General features: G+C 41.4%; 2 protein-coding genes across 4 annotated transcripts; both read left to right on the top strand.

The window, feature by feature from the left end:
- The first annotated feature begins 407 nt into the window (after positions 1–407).
- Positions 408–2,577, top strand: LOC122107449 (gamma-crystallin A). 2 transcript variants are annotated; one of them, XM_042679175.1, is made up of 4 exons: positions 434–442; positions 547–789; positions 1,632–1,634; positions 2,237–2,577. In XM_042679175.1, exons 1-4 carry the CDS (start codon positions 434–436, stop codon positions 2,507–2,509), a joined length of 528 nt encoding a protein of 175 aa, XP_042535109.1. In that variant the 3' UTR covers positions 2,510–2,577. The 2 variants fall into 2 exon arrangements, with proteins under 2 accessions (XP_042535110.1, XP_042535109.1); XM_042679176.1 differs by lacking the exon at positions 1,632–1,634 and having other exon boundaries at positions 408–442.
- A 9,848-nt stretch (positions 2,578–12,425) lies between these two features.
- Positions 12,426–14,440, top strand: Crygb (crystallin gamma B). Of its 2 annotated transcripts, none has more exons than XM_042679095.1 (3): positions 12,426–12,505; positions 12,614–12,862; positions 14,100–14,440. In XM_042679095.1, the coding sequence occupies exons 1-3, from the start codon at positions 12,497–12,499 to the stop codon at positions 14,373–14,375; spliced, it is 534 nt and encodes a 177-aa protein (XP_042535029.1). In that variant the 5' UTR covers positions 12,426–12,496; the 3' UTR covers positions 14,376–14,440. The 2 variants fall into 2 exon arrangements, with proteins under 2 accessions (XP_042535029.1, XP_042535028.1); XM_042679094.1 differs by having other exon boundaries at positions 12,614–12,856.
- The last annotated feature ends 3,365 nt before the right edge of the window (positions 14,441–17,805 follow it).

Raw genomic sequence — 17,805 nt, forward strand, 5'->3', positions numbered from 1 at the left:
TTGCTCTTCAGAACCTTCTGGAATTTATGATCCTCATGTGCTCCTGCAGATGCAACTCCCCGAGCTCCACCTCAGCAGTTTCTATAGGCAAAACATTGCAAAATGCTGGCCATGTAATGTATTTCCAGAGAGCTGCATAGGATGGGAAAGGCGCCCTTTGTCTCCAAGGTCATAATGGCTCTGCTGACATTAATTCCTTTCACTGGAGCGGAGGGAGGACACGTCGAAAATGCCAGAAAGAATGAGAGCCCCCAGCCCCATGATCCCAAATGAAAAAGAGAGAGCGAGAGTGAGAACACAGAAATCCCCTTACGCATGACCCCCAGGTCCCTTTTGTGTGGTTCTTGCCAGCACAGCAACCATCCTGCTATATATACCCGCTGCTACTCCTGTCCCCATCACACTGGACACTGACCACTCGCTGTCAACAGCTATGGGAAAGGTGAGCCAACAGAGGTGCCATTCGTGCCTGCTGGGTGTTGGGTCTGTGGTGGGGGGTGCGCCTTCGAGCTGACCATCTGCTGTCACCAATGTTTTGCACTGCAGATCACCTTCTACGAGGACCGGGGCTTCCAGGGCCGCTGCTATGAATGCAGCACCGACTGCCCCAACCTGCAGACCTACTTCAGCCGCTGCAACTCCATCCGCGTGGACAGCGGCTGCTGGATGCTCTACGAGCGCCCCAACTACCAGGGCTACCAGTACTTCCTGCGGCGGGGCGACTATCCCGACTACCAGCAGTGGATGGGCTTCAGCGACTCCATCCGCTCCTGCCGCTCAATCCCCTATGTGAGTCTGGCTTCACCTTCACTGAAGGAAGTCATAGCATTGGTGATCAGGGACCGTCAACCCCTGCTTGCTAGTTGCTTCCTATTGCTGTTCTCAGCAAGGATAGGGACACATAAGTTAAATCTTGTCATTTGCAAAGTTGTACAGCATCCTGGAGGGTTGAAGGGTAAATGCCACATGACTAGGCTTATTTGCAGAAGCGTATAAACATTGGTTTAACAGAACAGAGAGAAGAGCGGTAATGACTAACGTCTGGAGCAGCTGGACAGGAAGGTTGGCAGAGATGGTGGTCAAATAATTTACAATTAGTAGATCAAGAGCTATATCTTAGATGTTGACTACAGCTAATGATCACATATCATATTCTTTTAAAATGCTGAGAGGGTATGCTAAACACTCTCACCATAACATGATAACCATACAAGGTAATAATATATTAACCATTGTATAACGTACGTGGTACCTACTTAGAAACACTGTGCACAGTCAAGATACACAGATTTGAATAAGAAATTAACTAAATAAAACAAGGTAGCATCTAGGAGATCCCTAATTGCTAACCAAAAATCTCCTTCCTTGCCAAAAATAAGTCAAAGGTAATTCTTTTTAAATAAAAACTTACCAGAACCTGGAAGGACAATGAATGAGAAAGCATTCTGCCTATATTGGTGATTTTCTTTACTAGACTCTCCTGTACACTAGCATAGAACAGCATGCTACAGCTCTTGTGACTTTGTTTTTCCAAGGAGTGATTACCAACTAGTTTCTTACAAGGAGCAGAGAAAGATAAATAGTATTTCATGGACACAGCCCACACCAAAGAGCTTTTCAGTCATATGGAGCACGTGTTGATACAGTCTGATGACACAAATGATGTGGCTTGTCAAGGAGATTCAAGCATTGAAACCAGATGCAGGCAAGGAAAATTTGCAGATGCATGGAGATATAAATAAAAAATAGATCCTTTCTTTGAAGGCAAGAAATGAAAATGGTTTAAATGGCTTGGAAAAATGTTCTTTGAAAGACAAGATAGACCTGGAGCTAATATGAACCATTGTAGATCAAGAATGCAAGGAATGACTTAAAAAAAACAAACAGTAGATAGGATGCAGTTACATGCTGTCATAATGGAGAGGGACTTTAAATCTCTTCTGCAGACTCATTACCCAGGGTTGTGACAGCTGGTTACTTAAAAAGGAAATGCCTTTATTCCCTGCATTTCAATGTTCATTTCTTCTGCAAGATCTCTAGTTCACTGATCAGGTCAGCTTTATTTTAATACACTTTCTAATCTGTAAAAACAACAAGGTAAGTAGTGGGATTAGGGAAGACACATGCTTCACAGGAGGGACCAAAGACCATGTTTCACGAAGATACAGCCTGATCGCATCTCTTTGGCTAACACTAAGCATCTACGCCATGACTTTTCTTCTTCTCATCCCAACAGACCAGCTCTCACAGGATAAGGTTGTATGAGAGAGATGACTACCGCGGCCTTGTGTCTGAGCTCACAGAGGACTGCTCCTGCATCCACGATCGCTTCCGTCTCAATGAGATCTACTCCCTCCACGTTCTGGAGGGCTGCTGGATCCTCTATGAGATGCCCAACTACCGGGGCCGCCAGTACCTGCTCAGACCTGGAGACTACAGGCGCTACCACGACTGGGGCGCCATGGATGCCAAAGTTGGCTCTCTGAGACGAGTCATCGACGTGTACTAGGTTGTGCTTCTCTTGTTACAATCCACATCAAGATGCAATAAACATACAACCTGTGTGCCTGGCACTAAGTGGCTCTTGCTTATCTTTAAGTACTAACTGATTTCCAGTAGGTAGTGATCCCAGCAACTTATCTGACCCTGACATTATTTGGAATATCCACTTCCTTCCTGTTGATCAGGACACAGTATTTACAGAGACCTTTGGTCTACAAGAGAGAGGAAAGGATCCCAGGGAAAGGGAAAACATAAAGCTCACTGTGGTTTCAACACCAAAGACAAGGGAAGGCTGAGGATGGTGTGAGAGTAGCTGATGTCTCAGTTAGATTGGTTTGAGAAAGGATACAAGAAGAGCGTGTTTTAAGCAGAATTTTCCAAAGTAGAAATGGCCTGCTTGATTTAGATCATCCCCGCTTGGAAAAGGGCTAAGAGTTAAATAGCCTAATATTTTACCTTGCCTCTGCTAACAACTCTAGAGCAACCCAGTTAGCCCACTTTTCCTGAGACTCCCATTTTAGCAGAAAAAAAATGCATCCCAGAAGCTCTCAAAAGCTGCAGAGAAATTAGGAATGTTGGTTATCCTACTTTCCAGTTTATCTCGGAGCAAATGAGTTCATTATTTTTTCTTTTTTCTTTTTAATTTGTGCTGGTCCTAGGGTTTAAACTTGGGGCCTAGGTCCTATCCCTGGAGCTTCGTGCTCTCTACCACTTGAAGCACAGCTCTACTTCCAGATTTTTAATGGTTAATAGGAAATAAAAGTCTCATGGACTTTCATACTCAGGCTGGCTTTGAAAAGCTATCCTCAGATCTCAGCCTCCAGAGTAGATAGGATTATAGGTGTGAGCCACCAATGCCCCCACAAATCAGTTCTTATTATCGCTGTTTAAATACCTTACTGAAAACTACTAGTGATGACAAATTCCCACTTTACTAAATTCCAGGATAAGTATGATGAAAAAGATGGGAAGAGACCACATTCTGTTGCCTTTAAATCGATATATGAATGTAAATGTAAGAAATTAGTATACCTCAGTGTTCCCTGAAATTTATCATCATAATTTGAACATCTTTATTTTGAATCCCAGTGTGATTTTTTTTAAATCAATTCTTAGCCATCAGAGGCTCAACTGCATGGAATACGTTATTCATATTTGCTATTATGCATATCTATGGAATTTATTTGTACTCTAGTACAGTTGCCCTCCCAGGAAGTTAGAATCTTCTCTACATTTACTTAAACAAAAATAATGCCTATCCCAAATGACCTTTTTTTTCAGTACTAGGGTTTGCATTCAAGGCCTCACCTTGCTAGCAAGTGCTCTACCATTTGAGCATGCCCACAACTCTTTTTTCTTTAGTTTTTTTGTTGTTGTTCTGTTTTGTTTTTTGGAGTAGGATCTTGATAGGGGCTGAGCTAGCCTCAGACCAAAATCATTCTACTTACATTTTCCCACACAGCTGGGATGACAAAAACCTGCCACCACACACAGCTATGGATTGAGAAGGGGTCTTTTTAAAGCCATCCTTGAACCATGATCCTCTTGATCCCTACCTCTTGAGCAGCTAATTAGGATTACAGTAGGTCACTATGCCTAGCCCTACTGATTGTTTTATAATAGACTTTTTAATGGAAAATGGTAATCAAAACAGTGAGGTGTAACATAAAGACAATATGGATGAATGGAATATAATAGAGAAGCCAGAAGTAAACCTATATAACTATATCCAACTGAGTTTTGACAAAGATGTGGGGGAAAAATAGTCTTTTCAACAAATAGTACTGGGAAATACCCAGATGCAAAGAAAGAAAAGCGGGAAAAATGAAAAGATAAACTGGACCTCTAATTCGTATCACATACAAAAAATTAACTTGGTATAAGGCTAGAACTAAATTTAAGAGCCCAAATTATAAAGAAAACATGCATATATCTTTTGTTTTTGTTTTTGTTTTTCCAGTCCTGAGGCTTGAACTCCGGGCCAGGACACTGACCCCTGAGCTTCTTTTAGCTCAAGGCTAGCACTCTACCACCTGAGCCACAGCCCCACTTCCAGATTTTTCTATTTATGTGATGCTGAGGAATCGAACCCAGGGCTTTGTGCATGCTAGGCAAGCACTCAACCACTAAGCCACATTCCCAGTCCCATTCATATACCTTCATAGCTTTAATTAAGCAATTCCATCCTATGAATAGAATCAAAGAAATTGAAAATCTACGTTCAAACAAAACCTTATACACAAAATAGCCAAAAGGTAAAAAAACAGTCCAAAGGTCTAATTGTCAATGGGTTATTGGATAAGCAAAATGTGATATATACATACAATGGCCTATTATTTGGCTGATATGAATGATCAGCACGTATGAATGATCCTTAAAAACATGAAGGAAATTAGTCCAGTCACATAAGATCATATAATAGATGAACTACTCAGAACAAGCAAAGTTATAGAGATAGCAAAGAGATTTGTGGTTGTTCACAGCTGGGAGAATGAGTAAATAAAAGTGAGTGATTAGTAAAGAGTCCAGACTTGCTGGGTGCTGGTGACTCACGCCTGTTTCCTAGCTACTCAGGAGGCTGAGATCTGAGGATCATAGTTCAAAGCTAGCTGGGGCAGGAAAGTCCATGAGACTCTTATCTCCAGCTAACCACCAGAGAACCAGAAGTGGTGCTGTGGCTCAAGTGTAGAAGGCTAGCTAGAGCTGAAGAGCAAAGGGACAGTGCCCAGGCCCAGAGTTCAAGCCCCAGGACTGACAAAAAAAAAAAAAAAAGAGTACACTTTATTAATGGTAACAAACAGGTTCCAAATTATGGTAAGTAGTATACACATCTGTGAACACAGCACTGGGAATAAACTGTAAACCTACTCAGTTATAGAAACGACATAGACAGTGAATTATATCTCAAGATAGCTGTTTCTAAAAATGTCTTCCTTTGAGCAAGATTCCTTTCTGCTGAAGGAACATACAGGATAAATTATAAACTTTTAGTTGGGATAAATAACAACATACATGTTCTGTTTAAATAGGAAAAGTTAGATGGCATGTCTCGTAAATTTCCGGAGCTCTGTTTGTTTTTTATTTGGGTTTTGGTTTTTTCCAGTCTGAGCCTAGGTGTTGTCCCTGAGCTCCTTTTGCTCAAAGCTAGTGCTCTACCACTTGAGCCACAGCACCACCTCTGTCTTTTTCTGTGATTAACTGGAGATAAGAATCTCATGGACTTTTCCTGCGCTGCTGATTTAGAACCTGGATCCTCAGATCTCAGCCTCCTGAGTAGCTAAGATTATAAGGCATGTGCCACCAGCGCCCAGCCAGAGCTTTGTTTATCCACATAATTAATTGAGAAGTAATTCAGAGGGTAGAAACTTTATCCTTGAGCTTATGACTTCCTTGGAGAGAAGGAGACCAGGGAAGGAGAATGTTTATGAGAAAGACAGTGGTGAATATGAATTGAGAGCCCTTGAGGTGATAAAGCTCAGAGGAGGGAAAGCCACTACTGGGCTGGTTCTAAGAAGAGATAGCCCAAAGGGTGTCAGTGGGAGGTGGCAAGCTTCAGGGGAAAGGGGAAGATGGGGTGTTCCAGTCTTAAGGAATGACTTACTTCCATAGCTGAAGACCATCACAAACCCCTGAATTTAAGAGGCAAAAATGAAGGGGAGGGGAAAAAAATCTCTCTATTTAGTGCCTATGGGCTACCAAAATTTAAAACAAATATACTCACTTTTCAGAATGAATTTTCTCTACTCCCACTGTTTCCCTCACTTAACCATAGAAGTGCAGCAAAACAGTGAGAGAAGACATTTCTCTTGATTTGTTCTTTTTTTTTGTTAAATATAACATTTATTGCTTAGATGGTTTGATACAGAACAGCTTTCTTTTCATTCTGAATTTGGAAGTTCTATACAACTGAGTACAAAGAGGAACAAAAAGTACCAAAACCAAACTTGTGATTCTCTGTTCATGTGGCATAAACCAGTTTTGTACATAACATGTAGCAGCAGTGTTTAAGTTCCCTTTAGAAAAAAAAAGTATGAATTCTACACACGTATTATTGTTTCCTGTTTAATGCATGGGCTGAAATCACTAGATGAATTTCTTTCTTGAAGAAAGAGAGTGATGCAGGATGAATCTGACATTGTTTGGAAAACAGCCCCCCTCTGGGAAGGAGTTGTTTTGTTTTCACAGCCAGGTTTTTCATGTAGTGATTGAATCTCAGCACTGTGTCCATTAATCAAAGAGGAAAAAAAGAGAGAGAGAAAAAAACTTGCACCTCAAAAAAAAAACTTCTCAGAAGATCCATAAATATATATGCATATACATGTATGTATGCATATATATACACACACATACGCATATATACATATACACTTATTTTTCTTGTAAAAGCCCTGAGAGAAGGAGAAAGAGAATCAAACAAAATGTATAGAAACAAATTAGCTGGACATGCAAACTAAGCTATGATTAACCCAAGGTTTCAACAAATCACAAATTTCACAGTTTAATATTGGGGAGGCAGGCAACACAACAAACAAATCATACATTTCTCAACCTCACTAATAAAATGTGGCAAGACCTTATTCACTACGAGGGTACAGATCAAGGCTAAATAAAGCTTTAAATCAATAGTGATTCTTGTGAGCTGCGGCCCCCCTCGTCAGCTGGGGGCCAATCCCTGCTACATCACTGCAGCGGAGAGTTCAGCCATGGCTTCTCTCCACAATATTGCGAGTTTAGTGTGGAGAGTTGCAAAGAAGAACAAAACACAAAGAAACCCCAAATAACAACAACAAAAATAACAAAACAATTGTAATAATAATAATTTTAAAAAAGAACACAATGAAGGGATGCATGAACTAGGTTTAACTTAGAAGACCAAGGGATCATTACTGGTTCTGATTCGCATTCACCATGACAGCAAATAATAAACCTCATTTAAAAACGGGTTCACACACCCCAATACAGTTAAAAAATCATATACCTCACTTTTTCTTATTCCCTTGCATATGCAAAACGATCACTTTTCATTATCTCTAAAATATCTATCTTCCTTTGAAGTTGGGGTGGTTAGATTTTAGCCACTGGAAATTGGTTAAAAAAAAAAAAGCTGGTGAAAGTGGACATAAAGGCATGTACGCACGCATGCCTGCATGGATGGTACAAGCCGGGGGAGGGGGGTGAGAGGAAAGAAAAAGGGGAGTGAAACTGGGGCAGAGGGCCACTGCCCTTAGAGCAGGCAAGAGACCCCAGAGGGATACAACAAGCAGAGGCCTGAGTGTCTCAGGGTCTTGAGTGAAGGACAGGGGTCTGGACCCAGGTCAGGTACAGTGGGGGACATCTATTTCTTGCATAGAAGAACCTTGGGTCAGTTAAGGAATAATGACAGTGTATCTATCGTCTTGATTTGTTCTTAATATATTGATTTTCATTCTCCACACCATTTCAAACTCTGAGCATTTTATTAGGAAGAATACCTAGCTCTATTGTAATGAAGAATCAAATACATACGTACATACATATACACACACACACACACACACAAGACACTTACATTTTTGATAGGGAAATGAGAAAAAGGGAGAGATTCCACCATTAGTCAAATCAAGCTGAAATCACAGGACCATGGACGCACATACATAAGCAAGCACACACCTTTCTAAGCCTGTGCTACAGCAGATGAACAAAACTGGCTTTTCCACGCTGACTCAGCCACCTGTAGTGAGGTAGTGTAGAGGAGGGGCTTGTCATGAACTCCCACTGACGGTCCAGGGAGGAGCTCTCTGCATATCACAACTCCCTTGAAATTAGCCCCTGTGAGTGCAGCAGAGACCACTTCTACCTGTGCTCCTACTCAACTACAGAAACTTGATTGGGTCCTTCCCCAAGCCAGATCCTGAAAGTACCACTCACCTCCATATCCTATTCTTGATGGATGCTCTAGGCTGAGGCAGCTACACCAACCCCCAGCAGTGGCTGAATTCCATTAACTCCTTCCACTCCAGCTGTTGAAGATCATACACACAAACACGCACACACACAGTCATCATTTGACTATATACATAGCCATCATTTGATCAAAATGATCAAACAAAAATGATCAATTATTGTTAATGTGTTCTAAGCTAGGCTCCAGTGGCTCATGCCTATAAACCTAGCTGCTCAAGAGGAAGAGATCTGAGGCTCATGGTCTGAAGCCAGCCCAGAAAGGAAAGTACATGAGACTCTTAACTCCAATTAACTATCAAAAACAACAACAAAAAAGCCAGAAGTGGAGGTGGGTGGGGCTTAAGTGGTAGAACTCTATAGTCTTGGGCAAAAAGGATCAAGGATAGTGACCAGACCTTGAGGTCAAGCCCCAAAACTGGCACAAAAAGAAATAATTAAAATGTTCCAATACTGTATGTGAAATTATCTATTGACCACATTTAATCCCCAAACCACAAGAAAAGGTGGAAACACCTAGGTAGTAAGCTCAGAAACACAAACCTATTATCAATTTATAAATTAATGCCATCTTTAAAATTTATTAAAATATTGGTAAAGACTCTCCTTTGACTAAAACTTGAATCAGACACCTCTAAGTTCCCTGCCTGGTAATGTCTAACCTTAGGCTTCCCTCTCTGTCTTATAGAACCCAGTTTGAACAAGAACTCTGATAAGGCAATGGAGTGTTTGATTATGCTAATGACCCTAGCCTGACATGAGCAATAATTCCAACAAATCAGGTTAGCCAGAAACCCTATATCCCTGACATTTCCTCTTAGTAATGTTCCACCCACTGACTCTCTGGTGTATGCTCTTCAGTTCAAGATGTCCGCTTGCACATGTTGGAATTGAATCCAATTTCTGCTGTTCAGGGCAAAACCCCATTGCAATGGCTCCTATCTGTTTCCAGGGCCCTCTTTGAACAATCTGCGTACTGCCATTGGTGGGCTTTGGAGTGACATTTTCAGACACGCAGAAAACATTCTGTGATTACATTCACACATCCCATCATTCTCTCTTGTCCCCCTCCCACTGTGGGCCCTTCCCTACTTAATGAGTTTCTTTCATTCAATTTTTCTTCACCCCAAAATAACTAAAATATGATTATCTTGATTAGCATTATTTAAAAGATGATTTCGGACTGGGAGGTTGGCTCAGTGGTAGAGTGCTTGCCTCACATGTATGAGGCCCTGGGTTCGATTCCTCAGCATCACATAAACAGGGAAAAAAAGGTGGAAGTGGCACTGTGGCTCAAGTGGTAGAGCACTAGCCTTTAGCTGAAGAGCTGAGGGACAGTGCCCAGGCCCAGAGTTCAGGCCCCATGATTGCCACAAAAAAAAAAGATGATTTAGGTGAAAACAAGAGTATACTACATAGTCTAAATAATACAACCCTAAATGGATTTTCAAAACACAAAACTCTGAAAGATAAACACCAAAATGTCAGCTCTCATTATCTTGGGGTGGGAGGGGCACGGGAGTTGTATTGTGATCAATTCTTATTTTGTTTTTAGAGTGGGCACTATTATGATCTGCCCAGACTCTCACTCAGGACTGAGACACTTTTTCCCTGATGCTAACAGCTGAAAACTGAGTCTGACTCAAGGAATTTTCCTCTATTAAAGGGACCTTGCTTGCTCAAGGTTATACTGTTTCACAGTGGCAGCCCACATTTAATTACTGGGCAACCAGTGACACATAGTCCTAGTCCCCTTGACTAGTGATTATGCTAGCTCTAAGTTACCTACAGGGTCAACAAGTCTACTACCATTGCTTAAGATAACTATCAATGCACACTTAACAATTGATGTAGGGAGAGAGTGCAGGAGGGGACACCTGTGGCCAGCTGACAAAGGAGGAAAGAGGCAGGTGAGTTTAGTTCCCTGATGAGTTGGTTCCATTAAGTGGGTACAAGCCCTCAGTGGTATGCTACTGTGTGATGGTACCTTAGTAGGGAGTGGCTCTGAAAACAGCAGTGAGGAAAATCCTCCCAGTAGGCAACCTTAAGAACATGCACCTATTATTTACTTTGTGTAGAACAAAAAGTAATCTAAGGTCAGGACACATATAGAAGTAACAAATAGATGTTAAGAGGGTTGGCTGGTCGGTCCAAGGCCAGAGAAGGAAAAAACTGTCAGATTAGGAATAAGAATGACTGGAGTAGAAGCATGTGTATGTGTGTGGAGAGACAGGAATAGGCAGAAAGAATGAAGATGATTGTATTCCACATTACTGTCTACTGTAGGCCCATGGAAGGGATGTTTAGCCATCAAGTAGACGGAATGTTTTGGCCTGACATCAGCCACCCTAGTTCTAGCATAAGAAGTTTATAGAAAGTATTATTTCCTGAGAGCAAACTTGAGGTTTATGGACTTCCTCCTTCTTAACAAGCTACCACTCCTCTAAAAATTTCTGGTTACCAGCAGATAGACCAGTGTGAGCCCCAGTAAAGCCCCAGCCAGCTATTTGATGGTAGGTTGCATCCTTGGACCCCTTTCACCTTGGAAGAGACAATGACATCCTTGTTGAAATCAATACGTATTGTAGGTACAGGTTTGCCTGTCTTGAGCTTAAGAGTATTGGTCAGCACACACATTACATGCTAAATAAATAGTACTATACTTCCAAAACTGCAAAGAAAAAATTGCTTTAAAAAAATTGTACCTATGGGGCCACTGGGAAATGCCAGTTTATATTTGTGAAAGAATAAGAGTAAAAAAGACAGAAAAAAAACCCTCCTGGTATCATTTTTGAAAATTGTCCTGTTAGTTAAAACTCTTTGAAATTGACTCCAGAACATCAGGGCTCCTGTACTATAGCACGAGACCCACGCTGCCACCTCAAATCTGAAAACATGGGTAGTGTGAACCTGAAGAGGTTCTGCGTCGCTCCTTACAATCCTCAAATCACTCTCATCAAGGGAGCAAGGTTTTTGTTTTTTGGGGTTTTTGGTCAGTTGTAGGGTTTGAACTTTGGGCCTGGCACTGTCCCTCAGCTCAAGGCTCAAGGCTAGCTCCTTACCACTTGAGCCACAGCACCACTTCTGGTTTTCTGGTGGTTTACAGGAGATAAGAGTCTCACAGACTTTCCTGCCCTGGCTGGCTTTGAACCTTGATCCTTAGATCTCCGCCTCCTGTGTAGCTAGGATTACAGGCGTGAACCACTGGTGCTTGGCTAGCAGCGTTTTAATAGATAAATAAAATCATACATAATAGATAATAAAAAGAAATAATAGATAATAAAAATAAAATATTAAAAGTAAAAAAGAAATAATAGATAATTTTTAAAAAGGAAAGATCATTTGAAGACAGGCAGGCTGACCAGCCACCAGTAGCAGAAAGAATCCAGCCAGCACCTTACCCAAGATAAGAAAATGGAGGAAGGCCATACCTGTGCTCTCCTTCAGGAGCCCAGTGGAGGAATGATGCTATTCAAATATCCCCAATTAACAGAGATAATTGTGGAATCTTGACTTTGATCTAAACACCATGCTTTTTAAAAGCACTGTCATAGATTACTTCTTTTGCTACATTTTCCTTAAGATTCCTTACTATTTCAATTCAGGTTTTAAAAACATTTCTTTCAAAATAACAACAACAACAAAAGCAGACTACAGGGCCAAGTTTGATTACCTTGGAAAAGACGATTAAGCAGAGTAAGCTATAAAATAAATGCATAGGGATTGAGTTTCGCTCACCCTTTTGCTCGACTAAAAGAGTAGAGACCTTTTTCTTTTTTTCTTTTTTTTTTCCACTTTGGTGGCAACAACAGCTTTAGTGAATCAGAGCAACACGAACCTACCAGAAAGAATGAGAGGAAACCAACCATTCAGCCAACCCCAGCGACCAGAGAGAGGGAGGGGAGAGGGCGGGCCATGCAAATCCCCTTACTCTCTGGAATGGGCCCTTTTGTGTGATTTCCTGTGGAGGCAGCAGTCAGGGCTGCTATATATACCATCGCGGTCCCCCAGTGCCACACAGCACAGGGAACAGCTCCTGCTTCCTTTCTCCAAAATGGGAAAGGTAAATCCTGGGTACCTGATGTCCAGCTTTTGCCCTGTTGGAGCATCCTCAGCAGGTGAGGGGGTGGGGGGTGGGAAATCTCGCATGCTTTATGTCTTCCCATTGCAGATCACCTTCTACGAGGACCGGAGCTTCCAGGGCCGCTGCTATGAATGCAGCACCGATTGCCCCAACCTGCAGACCTACTTCAGCCGCTGCAACTCCATCCGCGTGGACAGCGGCTGCTGGATGCTCTACGAGCGCCCCAACTACCAGGGCTACCAGTACTTCCTGCGGCGGGGCGACTACCCCGACTACCAGCAGTGGATGGGCCTCAGCGACTCCATCCGCTCCTGCCGCCTGATCCCGCAAGTGAGTGTGACTCTGTCTTTGTGATCAGTCTCTGCAAATTGCGTTAGTCCAAAAAGTTATCTTAAACCAAAGAGTTCCAACTAGAGAGCAGGAAGAAGCCATACCTAGCTCATGCAGTTCAGAAGAGTGCCTGCTGGAGCCATTCCTCACCAAGTCTCATGTGGGTATATATATTTTTTTCAATCATGTTCCCAGATTTTACATTTTTAAATAAAATAAAGACGAGAAGACTAGGGAATGATTAAGGGGTGGGAGTGGGGTGAAGTAGGATATAAAAGAGACTGAATTTACTTTAAAAAAATAGACATAATTTCTGTTCCTTCCAAGCTCTAGCAAACCAGAAAACCAATGTATCACATTTGCATAAAGAGAATCTAGGACCGTTTAGTTGATGGCAGACACTGGTACTTTTGGCCTTACTTGTCCACTTGATGGTTCTGCCCTGTATTCTGGTTTCTATTCTAATATAAAGGTCAGTATATATTAGTTCAGTTTATTGGTATAAAGCACAAGGCCAGATCCCAAGCTAAATTTTGAGATTCAGTAATTTCTGGGAAGTGAGTCTGGAATTTCCAGGAGAGTGGACTGGGGGCTAGGGGCATGGGATCTAGTACCATCAAAACTGAGTTTATTGAAGATCGTGATTTTGCTGTAGAGGGAGATGGAGCAGTTGAGAGCAAGAGACACAGCAGAAGCTGAGAGTCAGAGGGTTCAGCTTTGAACTAAATCTGAGGTTTTCAAAGCAGATAAGGGAACTGTATCATCCTATTTGTCACAAGAGTTTAATAATCTCAAACTTCATAGCCTACGTAAAAGCAACTGTATCTTCTTACAGAAAATAGCTAATGTGGATACCTTTTTAATCAGATATATATAAAATGATACTTGCCTGAACAAAGACTCTATCATTTATCTCCTTTGAGTGGTAAGATTTCAAACGACAAGCACTTGAAATGATATGATAATCTTTATTTTTAGCAAATTTTAATTCCCAGGGATCATCGGCTAACGGATAGAGGCTGAAGAGTTACTGGGTTCTGTTCCTAGTTCTGCCAATAAGTCCGGGGATTTCTTAGAGTTGGGCTAGTGGGGGTGAGAAAGAGTCCTGAACTGTACCATGTGCCTGTGCAAATTTGGACTCAAAGATTTCCCAGTAGGTGTGGCCGTGGAGGTACAGGGGCTAGAATTTTGGTTTCTCTCCATTTTAGTTCATGTATTTTTCCTCTTTTGTCTGCCACCCTAGCATTCGGGCACTTACAGAATGAGGATCTACGAGAGAGATGAGTTCAGAGGACAAATGTCAGAGATCACAGAGGACTGTATCTCTCTCCAGGACCGCTTCCACTTCAATGAAATCCACTCCCTCAATGTGCTGGAGGGCAGCTGGATTCTGTACGAGATGCCCAGCTACAGGGGAAGGCAGTATCTGCTGAGGCCCGGGGAGTACAGGAGATATCTTGACTGGGGGGCTACGAATGCCAAAGTTGGTTCTTTTAGAAGAGTCATGGATTTTTACTAAAATATTTACATTCCCCACTTTTCTCCCTTAGAGTCCAATAAAATCTGTAGCTTGTGTTTCTGGCACTACGAGAGTTGTGTTTTTCTTTCAATCTGGTAAGCATTCATAAGCAATGATGGCATTAAGCCAAACATAATAACATGTTTTCAGGATGGGAAACAACCTCTTACAAGACAAATAATGCACAGAATATTATTTCTAGCACTATGTGTGTGTGAGAGAAAGAGGGGGCGAGGGAGAGAGAGGGAGAGAGGGAGGTAGGGAGAGAGACAGAAAGAGAGAGAGAGAGAGAGTACTAGGGCCTAAATCAAGGCCTCAAATTCTCCCTTAGCTTTTTTGGCTCAAGGCTGGTGCTCTACCACTTGAGCCATACCTCCATTCCTGGGATTTTGCTGGTAAATTGGAAACAATATTCTCTGATTTGTCTGCCTGGGCTGGCTTTGAATCAAGATCTTCAGAAATCAGCTTCCTTAGTAGCTAAGATTACAGACATGAACCATCAGCATCAGATTCCAGTGTACTTCTAATAACTAAAAACATGTAGAGTTAAAAGTTCAACTCAATTAGACCGACTCTATCTATAGTTGTCTCAGGAGACATATATTTATGGAATGGCTTAGTCCTGACAGAAACACCTCAAGTTGTCCCTTCAGGTTGTTGCTAGTCTCTGCCTTGATCAGTTTCAGCTGTGGAGAAAAGGCAAGCTTTGTAAACAAGCAATTTGACCTGATCTATGGTACAATAGTCATTATCACTTTTTTTCCCTTGTCAATTTATAGTATATCATTCCTCTGAGATTTTCAGTCTCTTTGATTTCAGGGCATTTACCAAGACTACTTGCCCCTGAGGAAACTCGGCCTCATATCATTTTAATAGTAATATACTATGACATATGTAAAAATAATAAATGAAAAATAAGAATCTAAATTTTCTGGAAAAGCTTAGGGGATTCTACATTTTGCCTCCCTCCATTTTTTTTTAAAAGATTATGATGGCTAATGAAATCTATGGTATAGTAAATTCAAATAAGTGGAAGAAACTAATTATATAGCCAAAGAAAATTAAATTCAATATGTAGAAGAGATATCTCCACTACCATGTTTAATGCAGTGGGTCTTTTTTTTTACAATAGCCAGAAGATGGAATCAATGGTACTTATATGTAATAGATTATTACTCAGCCATACCAAAGAGAGATCTTATCATTTAAAGTAATGTGGTGAACATAAAGATTTTTACATTAAGTGGAGTAGGTAAGACTAGAAAGTCTATTGCTATATGATCTCACCCATGTGGAACCCGAAAAACAATTTGAGCTCAGAAAAGTAGAGAGTAAAATGGTGATTATCAGCTGCTATGTTTGTTGAGAGATATAGGTACTCCTGGACAAAGGCTGGAAGACACAAATAGGATAGTTATAAAGTGTCTAAGCACAAAAAATAATTATGTGAAAAATTAATGTCTTAATTAGTCATTCCATCATGTTTCTATACTTTAAAACATCATGATGTGCATGGTAAGTACATACTATTTCATTCGTCCATGGAATCAATTAAGAACAGCAAAATCAATAAAATAAAATAGAGCAGAAAAGGAGAAAAGTGTACAAGGAAGCTGAGTCAGAGAAAAATGCCAAAAGTAAGCCATAAAATGGAATCAAGAAAAAAGTTCAAATCCAAGTTGAATGCTGGAAGGTACTACATAGCTGTAAATCAACCTTTCTGGGATCCAGCAACCAAGTCAGAGAAGGAAACAAGGTCAGTTCAGAGTCTAGAAGACAACTTAAACCCACCTAGCTACCCTTAGGATTAAAACTGGAAAGGTTTTTTGTGGGTGCTATTAAAGAGGGTTCTAAACACCCATCTGTGAAAACATCCTTCAGTCATTAAGTATGGTTGTAAGGCTGTTTCTCATGAAGTTCATCTTTAAGTCAGAATTCACTACAAGTATCCCATGCTTTGAGAGTCAAGTAAACGTCCCGTCCTGTCTCACATGGATGGGAATTTTGTGTATCCAGTCTTTCCAACCTAAACATAACTCAGTGCCTCTTGTAATTCTGGAGAAAGGAGTGGCCTGTGGTTTTCCCAGTCTCTCTACTCTGTCCTCTTCCCTCCTAACTAGGTAGGTCATCTCATCCTTCCACAAGTGCTAACTCCCAGAGGCTGACAGTGACAGACTCCTTTTCCTCTAAACTCCTCACCCTTCTCTCATCTACAGCATTGATGTATGGAACACAGGTACAAGTTTACATCCTAACAGTGCACTGATATCAAATCTAATGTGAGCTGGCCTCTGGGACTGGAGAGATACAGTTTTGTGGTAGAGCACTTGGCTATTATGCACAAGACCTTGGGTTCAATCTCCAGTACTACAAAATAACAACACAAAAGTCTATCTTAGATGGCCCCGCTTTAGGTGGTCTATAGGTGCCATTCTCGTGATAAATGCTGTCTTTCATCTTTTATTTTCTCCTCTTTTCTTGGTGCCTCCCTCCTCTCTCTTTAACACAAATGCTACAATCTTGGAAATAGAATGGAAGAGATACTTACAGAATCCCACTCTTTCCCCATTTGGAGGAACCAAGAGTTTGAGACTGTCCCATTGTCAGCTTATACTCTACACTCTAAATACCCTGTTTCTTGTGATCAAAGTTTGTAACACTAAGCCCTGCTTTTTGTTTTGTTTTGTTTTGCCAGTCCTGGGGCTTGAACTCAGGGCCTGAGCACTGTCCCTAAACTTCTTTTGCTCAAGGCTAGAACCCTACCAGTTGAGCCACAGTGCCACAGTGTCACTTTCTGTGTATGTGGTACTGATGAGTTGAACCCAGGCTTCATGCATGCTAGGCAAGCAATCTACCACTAAGCCACATTCTCAACCAAGTCCTGAATTTTTTTTCCCTTTGAATCTAAGGTATCTTCTTGCCTATTTAATCTTATAAAAGTCCCAAAGACACTGGAATAAAAGTTATTGAATAAAGAAGTACAAAGAAACAGAATTTTAAAAAATAAAAAAATAAAAAAGAAGTACAAAGAACTGCTATTTTTTTTTCTGGGGGAGGGGGGGTCCAGTCATGGGGCCTGTACTCTGGGCCTGGATGCTGTCCCTCAGGTCTTCAGCTCAAGGTGCTCTACCACTTGAGCCGCAGCGCCATTTCCGGCTTTTTTCTTTTTGCTTATGTGGTGCTGAGGAATCAAATCCAGGGCCTCAGGCATGCAAGGCAAGCGCTCTACCACTGAGCCACCTTCCCAGCCCAAGAACTGCTATTATTATACCCCTAGACAGTTTGCTTTATGAGCTCTTTCTCCAGGTTTCTTGCCCTGCCCATGATAGTGTTAGGCTCTGATTAAGCACATAATCCTTTACTCTCCAATCCAGACCAATGGAGTTCAACTTTTCTCCTTTATAGGTTAATCAAAACACAAATGACAGTC

The sequence above is a fragment of the Dipodomys spectabilis genome, unplaced genomic scaffold, assembly GCF_019054845.1.
Source record: "Dipodomys spectabilis isolate Male_0828 unplaced genomic scaffold, ASM1905484v1 ptg000051l, whole genome shotgun sequence".
In the NCBI taxonomy this organism is placed as follows: Eukaryota; Metazoa; Chordata; class Mammalia; order Rodentia; family Heteromyidae; genus Dipodomys; species Dipodomys spectabilis.